Source organism: Meleagris gallopavo, chromosome 5 (assembly GCF_905368555.1).
Source record: "Meleagris gallopavo chromosome 5, MGAL_WU_HG_1.1, whole genome shotgun sequence".
Lineage (NCBI taxonomy): Eukaryota > Metazoa > Chordata > Aves > Galliformes > Phasianidae > Meleagris > Meleagris gallopavo.
In genome coordinates, this window is record NC_139408.1 from 22,616,072 (window position 1) to 22,631,224 (window position 15,153).

At 36.3% G+C, this 15,153-nt stretch overlaps 1 protein-coding gene across 16 annotated transcripts in view; it reads right to left on the bottom strand.

The window, feature by feature from the left end:
• Nucleotides 1-3,085: 3,085 nt before the first annotated feature.
• The window catches only part of MADD (MAP kinase activating death domain), a 70,621-nt gene continuing 58,553 nt past the window's right edge, over nucleotides 3,086-15,153 (bottom strand). For all 16 annotated transcript variants that reach the window (XM_085224682.1, XM_085224681.1, XM_085224679.1 and 13 more), the window contains 3 exons: nucleotides 11,433-11,502; nucleotides 6,615-6,661; nucleotides 3,086-4,592 (listed from right to left, as the gene is read on the bottom strand). In XM_085224682.1, coding sequence (XP_085080808.1) covers nucleotides 4,485-4,592; nucleotides 6,615-6,661; nucleotides 11,433-11,502 — 225 coding nt within the window. In that variant the 3' untranslated portion in view covers nucleotides 3,086-4,484. The remainder of the gene's footprint in view (nucleotides 4,593-6,614; nucleotides 6,662-11,432; nucleotides 11,503-15,153) is intronic.

The following is a 15,153-nucleotide window of genomic DNA, read 5'->3' on the forward strand; positions in this document are numbered from 1 at the left end:
TGATGTTTTAAAACAAAATTAGACTATGCTGGAACTGCTATGTCCCACATGCTTTGTACATGTGTAAACTTTGAAATTACGGTTAGAGTAAGCACATCCAAACAGAAAATTAGCCACTATATCTGAGCTCAGAATCTGCCTTAAAGTACTCTGCTGTACTCACCTGCACTCAAACTCCAGTCACCAACACGAAGCTTTAAACCTTCAGACACAGTGCTGGAAAGAGGGGTCATATATCACTATTGTTTAAAAAATTAGCATGTTTTTTCTACTGTTTTATTGAAGAGCCACACTGGAAACAGCTGTAGGAACTCAAAGCTCCTGCTGACTCTGAACATCTTAAAGAGTGTTACAAGGTAGTACTGTACAAAAAGCCATTGCAGGTAGCAGAAGCAAAGAAACACCACTCAGCTGTTTGGAAATGTTGTGAAAAGCAAAACTCTCTGAACTGTGAATTCTGGAGGAGCAAAAGCTCTTTGGCTTTACACCGACAAGATAATTTGCACAAAGATGCTGCTTCTTACTCCTAATTCTCACATCTTTAGTTGCTGGGAGATGCTGTCTTTCACCAAAACTTTGCTCATCTAAGAGCAGTGACTGAGTTCCTAAATACCATTGGTGCAGAGACCCTCTTTTCTGACAGAAGCAGGATCTCATTTCAGAGGCAGTTTTTTTCTAACTTTAAACCATTTGACAATCAAGGGGAACTGAGATCTAAATATTACTCTCTACATGAGAAACTTAGCTTCTATTTTCTATTTGGTTCTCAATTTAGTGAATGCAGGAGCCTGTGCCTGACATTGGGGCAGATGGCTGGTTTGTTCCTGCTCCTGATCAGCAATATTAGCTACTGCTTCCTTCTTAGCAATACACTTGGTGGGAACCATGTGCACTATTTTCACAGCTCTAGAAATATTTTTATCTTAAGTATTGTTGTAACATAAAGGTTCCTATGACAGCATGGAATCAACCACATTTTTCCTTACACTTTGATTACTAAGAATTTACTTGGAATCTAAATTCTTAATTTACATCTACTAGCAATTTAGCTTTCGAAGAAGAACATTTCACCTTACAATCCCTTCTGAAAGCATCAAAGTAAGAGGGAAGAGTTCACCTGAAGCTAGTAAACAGTGTAAGAAGTTTTTATAAACATTTTCTTAAAGTAATGAATCATTTCCTCAACATCCAACATTAAAAGTTTTCAAAAAATATTTTTAATTTTCACTTAGCAAATGTTGACACTCACTGATATTGAATATTTTCACCTTTAAGATGTGCATCCTCTCATGTTAGGCACAAAAACAGCAGTCACAAACAAACAGACACCTTTTTTGGAACAGCACAATAAAGGTCTGCGATCCCACAGATAGTGGGAAAAACTGCCAGGAAAATCAGTTATAAATGCCAGTGTTTGCAAAGAACATCTAATGGTCACTTTGAAAACCAACTTCCAGAAACAAGGAATTATAGCACAGAAAGAAACTTGTTCATGAAAAGCAAATACCTTAAGATTTAAGGCAAGTTCATGAATCCCTGTCACTGTATTCACTATTTGTCTAAGTGCCATGGAAATATCACATTAAATTAAATCACATTTATTAAAAAAAAAAAAAAAAAAAAAAAGTTGTCATCTTAAAATAATTTATCACTAAGTCACAGGCTCCTCCTAGTGGTAAGACTGGTAGCATTAGCTATTTTGAAGTATTCTAAAACTATTATTACCAGTTATTCTCAATTAGTCTTCCCTTTGGTTTTGGAAGGTTCTTGTTGCTGCTTAGGGAATTCTTACCTAAAGATCAAAAGAAGTAGGACATGTGAAAACTCACGCAAATTGCAGTAATTATTTTTTTCCTCCAAAGAAAAGTTTACATACCTTTCAACGCTTAGGAGTGACGAAGCTAAGGTGGAAGGGATTTTTCCTTACCTTGTTCTCAAGGACTTATTCTCTTAGAAAATTTTAAATCTGACCTCCAGATCTGTATTTGGTCTTCAGAGAATGGCACTGAGTATTTAGTAGCAGAAACATGGCCTTTCAGATGAACATGCTATATTCTCAGTTACCAGAACACCTGCCAAGTACAAGTACACATCATCAAGTATAAGAATGAATTTGTACATTTCAAGAATTTCTTCAGTTTTGAAACCAGATTTGGAGCAGAACCCCTGTGCTAGTCCACTTGCAGAGTCTTTTACTGATTCTTACTTGTCCCTGAAGAGCAACCTCTGCAACTACTCTTTAAGAAACTTCTATGGAAGGGAACAGAGGAGCATTTTTATCATAAGGCCATTTATAGTCTTACTTGGGACTGAAGATTCCAACAGCCTATACAGTGCAGCACTAGAAGTTTGTACTTCAAATCAAACACAAATACCCCTGCAAAAATACAGCTCTTACGGGAAAAAATAAGGAGCTGTAGGTGACAAATGATGCTGTGCATTTAATTGCTATTTAAAACCTTAATTGTCCCTTTATAATTTCTAGATAAGTGGTTTGAGTGTGTTAGTAGGTCTTGCTATCACAATATTTATAACTTAAAAATAAATAGTGTACTTTATGGAACAAACATTGCAGTAAGTGGAACACCTACGTAGTCTCCAGTGAGTTCAGTCTTCACTGAAGGATTTTCATTTTTAATACAATAATATCAAGAATATTACATTTGTACAAATTTCGGTGTTGCTATCAGAAATGTTACAGTCTCAAAATATCAAAGAAAATAAAATACGAAACATACTAATTTAGAGACTTAATTTCAGTTTTGCTTTCATATTAAGATGAGGATGAAAAATCTCATGCTGCTTCTATTTGCAGGTGTGCATAAAAATAATTCAGATGTCCATTTTTCTCATTCATGCCTTCCACTTTTTTAAAAATATCAATTATATGGACGTCGTGATGGAAGAAAACAATAACAAAAAATAGAAGTTTCAATTTTTCATGTGGAAAGAAATGCAATTATCCATTTATACTTTGCTCTTTTTCATTATTTTATGTACGTCTATGTTGTACTTTGTACATCACAACTAATAACAGTTAGATGCATGAATAGAAAAGGTAAAGCACAGGATGAAAACAACTCGCTGGTTGAATGACATTTTATTTTCACATTCACACAGCTGTACAGTTTCTATAAATAGATGTTGTACTATAATATTTACATATTTTCCTCACTCATTACTAGTGTATTCCATTCAAAATAGTAGATCCCTGACCAAGCCAAAACAGGATTATTTCCAGGTTCATTTACTCAGAATCCTACGTTAAAACATACAATACATCAGTTTGCATCAAGAGCATTTTTCCAGGTATTTCACAAGTATTATTTTTCACTAGACAGTCTCACCTTCCAGCATCCTGAGAGCTTTCCAGACAAGTGCAGTACAGTTCAATAACAAAAACAGGATGCAAAAAACATTCATATTCAGTCTACTTAAAATAAGGAATGCGATGGATAGTATTAACTGAAGGAGTTGCATTACACATTAACAGAGTATTTGAGAGATTCCTCAATATACAAAAGTACAGACTGAAAAAAAGCAATAGATCAAAAGTTTTGGAGACAGTAATCCTTTGAGCTTCTGAGCACATTCTGCATGTTACTATAGAAATGTCTTGTACAGTTACAAATCCAGAATTACATTGGTACATTACAAGAGCTTCTGCCAATAACACTCCCAAGTTATACATTACCTTTTTCATTTTCTGGTCCCTGCGATTAACTGTTATCAATTACACTGCTGGAATGCCTACAAACATTATTCAAACTTCCATCCAGTCTAAAATCCAAACAATTTAAAGGATGTCAGGGGTTTTCATGATATGTTGCTTTCAAATTTCTTTTCTTTTTTCCACTTCAGAAGCAGTCATCTCCACAGATGGACCAATTTAATCACCAAACTATAATTTTCACATGTGATATTTTAAGACTATAGTAGCTTAATTGATCATCTTTACCAAAAGGGCTTGAAGAACTGTATGTCAAGAACTCCATGATGGTGGGTAAAAGTGAACAACATAGAAGGAAAACAATAGAAAACATTACATTTAAGCAATGTGCAGGACCAGACTGCTTTCACTACACACAAGAGAATTGGAAAGCAGAAGTCTGCAGTTGTAAAGTGATAAGTCTGGAACAAGTACCACTAGAAACAAAAACCAACTGAACTTAAGCCATATTAGTCATCTTAAGAGGAAAAAAAAAAAAGGATTCCAAGGAATGACCAGAGTAGGCCATTCACAGCTGGATGCTGATGCTCAAAACTGTCTGATGAACAGCCCATATAAAAACTTCACTAAGGATGAATTCAGAAGGAGACTGAGCAATGAAGTCTTAGTTTTTTCTATGGGGAAAGACTTGCAGGGTCATACATAAATAACCAAGTTCTCAGAGAAGACAGGAAAGTGAGCTCCAGTAACTGCAGTAAAAATGGAAATACTGCACGTCAGTGTGCCATGGGGTAGGTATTTCCCAATATCATGATCAACTGGAAACTGGTCGAGGTGGTTTGCTTTTGTTTTCTGCCTCTTTCCCACGAATGGCAGCCACATAAGAGAAGAGACACAGCACGGAGTAGCAGATCTCGTGAGCCTATAAAAAGTTTGAAAGGGAGATAACAAAATTCAGATGATTTAGCATTTTACAAAATACTCTGCATGTTTTGTATTTTGTTGCATGCCTTTCTTTGTGAAATGACTACTCTGGCTATAAACAAAATCTGGAAGAAGTGTCCCATACTACTTTCTAACTGAAATAGAGAAGATGAACCATATAACAAATAAAAAACCTTTGAGATAAAACCATTAGCTACTTGATAGTATAATTTTTCATATTTTTTAAGGACAGAACACTAAGAATAAGTTAGCCAGTGCTTTAAAAAAAAAATATTCCATATATTTGATTTAGGGAGGAGGAGTTGATAAAAGACACCTAAAATGATTGTAGAACTAAACATCCAATACTACTCCTTGACTCAACAAGATAGTAGGATTCTTCCTTATTCACAACTGTGATCATTTTACGGTCAGGACTGGTAATCCTTATTCATGGTTAATAAAAGTTTTGTTTTGTTTTGTTTAAATATATGTGAATAATAACTAAATATTTTAATATATAGAGATGGATATAATTTAACATGTCTATAAACAACACCTAACACTGCACATTTCATATGTATATATACGCAACAAAGCAGTTTTGTCACTACCTTAGTGCAGAGACTTTCACATGCCATTAGCAGATTTACAACTAATACTTTTAAATGATTATGTTGCTATTACTTAGCAGAAAATCTTTGCCTAGCATGTGACTGGCAGCACAGCTCAGTGAAGGCAATACAAATTCAGTTTATAACCTAGTTCTAATACTGGCTATTCTTCAGAGTTCTTGTCCTGTATGGTGAGGTTTATACTTACTGTCTTTGTAAAGGTGGCATGCATAATCATAGAGAATATCCTGAGTTGGAAGGGACTAAAACACAAAACGTTCTGAATAGCTGTTGACCACTTTCGTCATAGTAAGTTGAGGATCCTCAGCACTTTGGAGCAGTAGATTCATTGTGGACTAGAACAACCTGATCTAGCTTTAGATGCCCCTTTAGATGTTCACTGCAGGGGAGCTGGACTAGATGACCTTTAAACGCTCCTTCCAACTCAAACGATTCTGTGATTCTCTGACCATAGAGTCCAACTCCTAGCTCCACACAGGACAACCCAAAATTCCAACCACTCTTCTGATAGCATTGTCCAAATATGACATGCTTTGTTGTATTACAGGACAAGCTAAAATGCTTCTGTAAATTATCATTAACTTCCATTAAGCTGTCCTGTTAAAAGGTACAGCTTTCTGCTTCTTCAATTGCATGTTTTAGAAACAATGTTCCTAGAGTACATTTCTCAGATCAAGTTATTCTTCTCCCTCTTTATTGAGTATGGTCAGCTTCCATGCAATTACTATATGTATGCAACTGTACTTCAGAGAAAATAGCTGAAAACAATTCATTTATGATGATTATCACTGGCAGCTATTTCCTCCCTGTAAGATAAATAAGCCTGATTACTGAAATACGCGTAAAAGTGCTAAGTAAAATTATCAGCTGTCTGAATCCAAAAATTTTATACAAAACTGAACTTGAAAACACAGCAATAATTCAGCTGTATAGAAAGAATCAATACTTAGACCATTCTCTTGCATCTCACTGCTCGCTTTTCTGAGAAGATGGGAACTTTCCATAAACTCAACTAACAAGACCAGGAATTTGTTTCCTTTTCCATCTGCTTTGTGAATTAGGGATTGTGTCCTGCACTGTCTTCAGTTTAATCCTTTCAATAGCATACTGTGCTGAAGATGCAAGCTAGCTGGATTGGTTTGATCTATTTAATGAAAGAGACCGCACATTCTGCATTACCCATAAGTTCCTCTAGTTACACAGAAACAAGAATCACCAAGTTTTATGAGAGTTTTAATTAAGGGAAGACAACCAAAGAGCAGCTTGTGTTTCACTGCAGTGTTAGTGCTGCAAATCCTGCAATCTCAATGCAATTGTCTTCACCACATGAAAATGTAAAAGTATGTTCTCTAGAAAACTACCAGAAGGCATCACAGTTGACTCACCATTGGCGTCTTGTACTTGTGGCTCACCACTTCTTTAGTTTCAGGAACTAAAACCGGACGGGCAAGAGACAAAACAAAAAGTTCAAAAAACGAGAGGAAAAAGGGAAAGAAACAGCACAATGTTCCCATAGGAAAGGAAAGGGATGCACACAGACAGCAGGTGCAGGAACAGGGCTCCTCACTATCCCTCACTTCTAGGTACTCTTTCTTCTCTTCATTTACATTATACATGTCCTTGACAATACTGATCATGAATTACTCAGGTTGGAAAAAATATTTTATTGTCTATGTTTGGAAAACCGTAATAGATATTTGATGGTTCTTAAGAGACCCTGGCTTTTCTACCAGTAGTTAATCCTGCTGGGCAGCAAAATTAATGACAAAATGTGCTTAATGACTACTATTCTAAAACATAAAACAACAATCCCATAGGAATTTTTAAGTACTTGATTCTCAAAGATTTTATTCCCTAGATGTTTGAATCCTTCTCTGCTGAGTAACAAATCTCATAAGAACTGTTGGACACTCTGGCAGTAAACCAGTGAAATACAGGAAAAAAAGTAAACAAAAAGGATACTAAGGAGAAAATTTTTCTAAGCTGGAAGATTGTTTCACAACCAGATTTTGAGAAATTCTAGAAATACTCTATTCTTCTGTTGAGGACACGCATGCTCATTTTTGACTTGATACTGTGAATGAAAACGTTCTTTGCTTTTGAACACATAGTCTTAAAATAGAAGATAGATTTCAATTCCATGTATTCTTAGAATATCAGGCTTGATTTGATTTCCTGAAGATTTTACAAAAAAGAGGATTAGTGCACTGATTAAAAATTATCCAGAAAATATCATGTTGCTCCTTTGCACTGTCTCAAACTAACATAAAGACAGAAGATAAGATAGCTAAAGGTAATTTGCCTTTTGCTGTCATTGTGGAATGCACAAAAAAGCAAGCTGTAACCATCCCCATCAGTATGTACTGCATCCAAACTGTGCATCTGACCTCACACTTGGTCTACAGATATTGTTGTGAACAGATACCATGGGAAATCACCGGGAGAGAACAAAAACCAACACTAAGAACATACAAATGGTAATTTTAAAATGTGTAATAACAAAACCAACTTTGAATACTTCCCTTCCAGAAAAGCTGAAATTTGCCATGGAATTTCTGTATCACAACAAAAAAAAAAATTTAGCAGCAGTATAGAAATTATTCAAAACCAAACCATACCAGGTTCATAGGGGAAGGGTAAGTATTTTATTACACATAATACTAGTGACAAAAAAGAAAGAGGCAGATGAATTCAGTATGAGTACTTAGGAAAAGTCCACAACAAAACCTATCCATGCAGATGTCATCTTTTCAACTTATGATATGACACATCTAAACATTGGAGAGGGAGACAGATCACGCTCTAAGGAGCCAAAAGTAGGCAGTGCAGACTGGGTTTGAGAAAACTCTCCAGAAACAAACCAGTGCCCACCAATTCTAGTATGTCATGGTACTGTCATTCCTGGAAAAAAAAAAATACTGAAAAGTTCAGAACTGGATTTTAAAAATTAATGCAATATTTCTGGTTGATATTTCAATTCTGTTTTCTTGAAGAGATGGCTGTTACATTAGCAACTGAAAAATGAGGGAAGTGCACACCCAGGCTACACTGCCCCACCAATATCAGAGTTGGGAAGAGAAGGAGGTGCGCATCCAAGCTACCTTACCGTTGGCACCAGATGTTCCAAATTAACTCCTTGTCACCAGGGGATAAAGGTGGGAGTGAGGCTGTTGCACAGCCAAATAGGGTAGGATTTATACAGTTGTGTAAGTCTCACTGCCCACTGGATAACATACAACAGCTCATATACTCTTCAAAAAGCAGGAAGGGAAAGCTGTAAGGACCTTGTGCCATGAGACAAGGAGAGAAGGGAAGGTGTAAAGTCTTGTATCATAAGAGGGGGAACAGCACAGTGCTTAGGTGCTCTCTCCTCACTTTGTAGTAAGTTGCCTTTTCTTTAAGTACAGTACTCCTTTACACTCCTTTTAGTAGGGAAAATTGTCCTGAGAGGACTGAGTTAGGAAGAACAAAAAAAGCAGGTCTAGATTTATACCCACAGAAGTCAAAGTATTATCACTGTAAAATGCAGAAAGCAAACAAAAGAACAAAGGAAAAAAAAGAATAACAACAAAAACCACCCCACCCAAGCCTCAAATTAAGAGATTAGAACAAGCACGTTTCTTCTAACATTAAGACTTATTCCTGATGCTGTTAAACTAAGCGGATGAAGAAAGTAAATTATTAAGCACCATTCTGCAGCCTTTGGTTCTGCGAATGAAAATACGGTACTACCATAGAACAAGTTCAGGGGACATCACTTTACCTGCTGGAGAATGAAGGTTTTCATAGCAGCCATGGTGAAGGGGCCACAAGTAAAGCACAAGTACACAGCAGTAACTCAAATTCCAGGGGGAAGAGCCTTACATTTTTTCACCTATTTCAAATCTCAATTTCCATTTTCGGGCAACAATTCCTGAGCTTCTGCTTGTACCCTGCTCTATTTTCAAGCATTGCAACTTTCAAGCTTATATTTGAACCTGGTGTTACCAAACAGACCTTTAATTTCCTGCTGTGTTATAGCTACAGTTGGAGCAATCACACTTGGCAGAACAAAATAAACACACTCTGCACTGAACTGCTTCTCATCAGACTAGTGTACACATCTACTGCACTCAAACCTCCTAAGAGGAGGCACTACTTCAAGATATTCTCTGTACCGTGAATCTCATTGCAAGGCTCAAAATGTTTAACTCTGCAGCTTCATTCTTAAGGAGCCCATGCAACTTCATGGTGAATACTGTTGATTCACTCTTAATAAATTTAATTTTTCCTCCACAGGACAGATTCACAGATCTTCTCATATTTTAACAATTAAAAGAGCACATATGAGGTAGTCACTCATTTATTCACAAGAGGAGAGGTTAGCTTCTCTGCAACACTTTTTGTCCTTTTTTTTTCCTCAACTAGCTGAATGGATAAATTATAAACCTCATTTGGTACATTTAAATTGATTCTTCTTAGTAACCTCTACTTTGGGAAGAGGATAGTTTTCACTTTATAAGTGATTTCTCAACTTTTCTTTCAGCATCCAACTCACAATTTATTTTCTCTTACTTCCAAAAATTACATTTCCGTAAGTTTCTTATCACAGTTCTAGATTTTCCCTGATTATAAATATTTTCCATGAAACAAGAACAAAACATTTCCTTACAGTTATAAGTTAGGGGCAAAAAGCTGTACCACAGAATCATTAACAGAAGTTGACTAGAATAATTAAGTCAAATGTTGTCTGTCATCTTGCGCAATCTAAATAAACTATTAAGAAAGCACTTGAGTTGAGTCTCCAAAAAATGACCCAAATATAATTTCTGATCCAATTATTTTTCTCAGAAAACTGCAGCCGTGGTTTGAGCTAATTTTATGGCTTCTGAACTCTAATATTTGTAAAACCTATCAATATGTTTCACAACTTCAAGCAGTTTTTATCAGAAGTAAAATGAATCACGCCCATCAGGGTGAAAACATATTAAAAGAATATGCAACCATACAATGCAGACATCTTTTGATCACTTAAACTATTTTTTTTTTTAATAGTTAAATACAATGATCTGATCACTTGAGCTACATACAACATTTTCAGGAAAGGAGAAAAAATTTCACAACTTGCCATCCCAAATTTCTGGGAGATTCCTTTACAGTGAACAATGAGCAACCAATTGTCAGAAGGGTTACACCACTTCAATATCTTATAATTTTCTATCACCAGAAGGAGACAATGCATTATTAATGATGAAGACATTAATATTAGCACTCTCCTTAAATTTCTTTTAAATTATTAGGGAGAATCCATCAGTCAGAATCTTCTATTCACAGCATTAGAGAACACTGAAGGGAGCTGTTTATTTAGATTTTGTTTAGCAGCTAAAGTATGCTGATCTAGCAAGAAAACAATGTTGTATATTTTATCTTTTTAGTAAAACTTTGAGACCTGCACTTAAGACCCACGCAGATGGGTGGAAGAATAAAACAATACAGACATGAAGACTATGTCAAGAGAAGTATATGTATCACTATTGAGCCACACCTAAAGCCATTCTTTTTTTTTTTTTTTTTTTCATATACTAGTATAATCTGACTAACGTTGAAAAGAAGCCCAGAACTTATCTAAATTAGACTACAGGCAGATTACATGTAATAGCAACGAATAGTCTAAATAGCACAAATTCTCTATTTTCCTTAACTGTTGCTTTACTACAGTTTACCAGTCATACTCTGAAACCATAACCACAGTATAATGCTCGATCTTACAAAAGACTTTCTGCTGCACAGAACAAAAATTAAACTCCATGTACACTGGAGAATAAACATTTAGCAGAATTTTTCTGCAGTGAAAGCACAGCATGCTGAGAAAGATAAATTGCAAGTCCTGTTTAAAAAAAAAAAAATTGTCAGAAGAAAAAGGAGCATACCAAAGAAGATTCCTATGCACATCCAAGACTACCTGATGTTTTATCTGCTTCATGAAACTCAGAACACCTGATTTGTCTATTACAGGAGGAGCATCTAGTTCACAAGTATCACTATGATGGAAGCGCATGTGCAAATTTTTAAGTTAAGTTCTTATCTCTCTGTTAGGTGACTTTTCAGTGGAATCTACATTTCCCTTCCATCTTTGAAACTGCAGTGCAATTCTGAATCTAGAGTCTGGAAATTTGAGTTACTGCCATGTGAATACAGACCTAATATCAAAATAATGTAATTACCAAATTCCTCCAGGACAAAGACTCCTCGCACTGTATTGCACTTTTTAATGTGATTCAGCTCTATGAAAACCTACAAAAACAGGAGCAAAAATAACACAAAATTAGTAACTTTTTCTCTTAAAATCTAAAAACCAAAATAAAACAAAAACATCACCACAGCAGATACAACCTGAAGTGTTTAAGCATACACTACCAGTTCATTTACTGTTTAATATATAAATAAAGGGTGAAATAAATATTCAGAAGACAAACTGGCCACAATGCTAGAAATCAACAAATAACTTAAAAGTGCTAAGAAGCGAAGACAGCAGAAGATGAAGTACCTTCCGCTCCTTGCAGGAGGAGAAAGCATGGAAGAGAAACGAAGGAGTTAGTAACTCTGACATATCCAACATTGCTACCCCTTCAGGCACTCAAATGAGTTATTGCAAAAAGAATATCAACACACCTGAAATACAACAGAAGAGGGGGACAAGAAAAAAGCTGACTCCCAAATTTGCCACGATTAGCCTCTGATCCATCCCAGTTTCTGCCCCTCCATGCGTCCTCCTCCAGCACAGAGGGCAGGTAAGGGACACTATACTTCCCCCATCCTGACACTGACTCTTCTAGCCGACCCGGCAGTCACATTTAATCCAATGACAAACTACTAGTCTTCTTCCTCTCTGATATTCTTGCACCATTTAACTTTGTATTACTGCTTATGATATATAACCTGCATACTTACACTTCAAACTGTTTCCTGTCAGTACCAATTTTCTGCTTTAAGCAGCATGGGAACATCTGGGGCCCTTCTCTATTGTTTGCTCACTTCATACATGGCCATTGTCAGCTGGGCAGTCGCTTAGAAGACAAACCTTTTAACTCATTTTTACAAACAGAAACCCCAAAAGACAAAATAATTGAACTACACAATGAGGTTTTTCAGTCTAGAGCCTAAATGACAAGACTGCATAAATATAAAAGTTCTCTGAGCATATTAAGTTTGTTCAATAGCCAATATATTTCAAGATATAAAACAGTCCCTTTGCATATGCACAGCTCCACAACGATCAGTCAATACACAAACATAAGAGAAAACTATAAATACCATAAATAAATTCCACACAGCAGTGTCTAATATGCTTCCATTTCTAGGCAGGAGAAACACCAAGAGTAACATTACCCTAACAGTCACAGTAAGTCTATTTACAGTACCTTATAGATGCACTTGCAGTACTGTATTACAATAGTCTGGATCCATACTTTCAGTTCCTACATACTTTTGGCAGCATGACCTTAGGATCTTACGCTAGAGAAACTGCATTGCCTTGGAGAGAAGGGAAAGGAAATATGTGCAACCCTTCTGAATTCAGTACTAGAAAAAGTTATACAGCCCTAGATGTTATGCTACCACAAAAAAAGCAAAGAGAATCACAACCACTTTTTTCTTCTTCAAGAAACAGGCTTATATGTATCAACAGAGGTCAGTAAATGCGACCACAAGTCAGGTTGATCTTCTAGGCTGTGTTTTTGTTGTTGTTGTTGCTTTAACCAGAGAACTAACAAATAGTCACAAGATATTTTTTGATCAGCATCAAAAACTAAACTTCCAGTTACCTAAACAGAAAATCTGAAGCTTGCATCTGCTTACATTCAGGCACTCAGGAGAGGAGAATTAATCACATCTTTCTTTGTATGTTTTCACCCACATTTCATTGATTAAAAATATTTTATTTTTTGAGGAATATCAACAGACAAAACCAGGCAATATCAGAACCCTCTACTGTACTCAGTTTCCTCTTTCTGTAATATCCCCTGTGAAAAGTTTTTGCTTGTAGTATAAAGCACAACATTTAAATATTGAATAGAAAGGCCTGATGTTTTGTCCGGCAGACCTGACTATTTCTGATCATCATGTTCTGTGTATAACACAGAATGCTGTGTTTCCACAAGTCAGGACCTATATGAGAATTTGTCAAAATTAAAGTAAGTTACCCATTTTCATAACACAAGAGTTGAAAGACAGCCTCTCACTACACTGATTAAAGGATAGAGATGTTCTCCTCTCAGTCAGCAAACACAGAGGTGTGTAAAGGAAACATGTGCTACTCACCCTAGGGAAACACCTTCTTCAAGATAGGGCATTCACTGTGGATCCTAATAAGTGGGCACGTGCCTGCTGCACTGTATTAAACTTCCGTTTATTTATCATGCAGATGAATTCTTAACTGGGACAGAGTTACTGAGACCCAGTATTAGACAAAATTTGTAGATTTCAATGTAGAATTTTATGAATAGCCCGCCAAAATCACAGGAACATTTTAACTCCTCCCTGTTACAGCAGGACTTCCTCTGATCCTCTAGGCACGGACAAACTCGAACAGTTTTTCTTCTTAACCTTATGTGCATGTCAGCATGAGGAGACAATGTGTGACATGTGTCAGTAACAGGTTGGTCCACCATATATCTAAGACATCTCCTGTGGAACGGGGCAGCGCCGAAGTACACGCACTACAAGTCGAGAGTCTTCAAAAATAGTTTCAGGAAATGCAGCACCATTCTGACACTGAAGCAGTATGTTCAGTCTTATCAGGTAGGTCAGAAGAGAGATCTTCTAATTTTTTATTTTATTTTTTTAAACAGTAGAAATCAATTAAAACACAGGAAGACTGGCTATTTCTATGACTTCAATCACAGCAACAGAAATCTTTTATCCAAGTTGCCTTGTTGAAAAGAGAGGCTAATATGAAGCCTGGATGTGGGGTAAGAAAAAGAAGATGAAAAAGAAGCTGTGTCTGATGAGGTCCTACAGGCATTAGTTAGTTGTTATCCCCATCCAAACTGATTAAGAAATAGAAAAAGGCAGTTGTCAACAAAGTGAAACATCTGTAGAGTCCTGGGTTTACTTATGCTTTTATTTACATATATATATGTATGTATATATTCTGAAATCAACTGCCTTGGGGAGGAATTCATACCATTTACATGAAAAATGAAAAGAACAATTTATCTGAAACAGCAGACCTTTTATTAAGAAAGCAGTCTGTTTGATGAGTGTTGGAATAAGAATACAAACATCCTTTAGCTCCCCAGATGATGGAAAGGCTATTTTTGCATGGTATCACTAGCAGGAGTGTTTTACATGACTGCTAATTACGCATTCTTTACAGACCTCAAATGGAAGACTTCTGATGTCTGCCCAGACACTTTGTTTCGAGACTGAAGAAAACTACCATAGGTCTTAGGTCCACATAGGTACTCAATTCCCTTGCTAGTTAACACTGTAAATCTAGTAGACTCAGGAGTTCAACATATTGAATTAACAAGTGCATTTTCCAGAACTGTGCATCAATCTACTTCAAATAACAGGAACTCATCTGATTGCAGCTTCATAAGAAGGAGGGGGAAGAGGAAGAATAAGGGTGTGGAAGACAGTTGGCATATTTCAAAGCTCTGACCTGGCATTTTCACAGACCATCATACAGAAAAGATGTACTAGCTTTCATCACTGACAACAAATTAGAACACCATTCTCCATCAGGAAGGACATGATAAATGTACTACTCTAGGAGTGCTGGTGGTAACACAGGACTCAGTGTCTGTGATTCCAAATTCAACAAGCAATGTTGGACTCATAGTCCTACAGTAAGAATGAGCACTAGGTTTCTCTAAGGTTTCTTTCAAAATGTCATCCCAGCCTTTCAGGAAAAAAAAAGAAGTCATATAGAACACGGTTGAA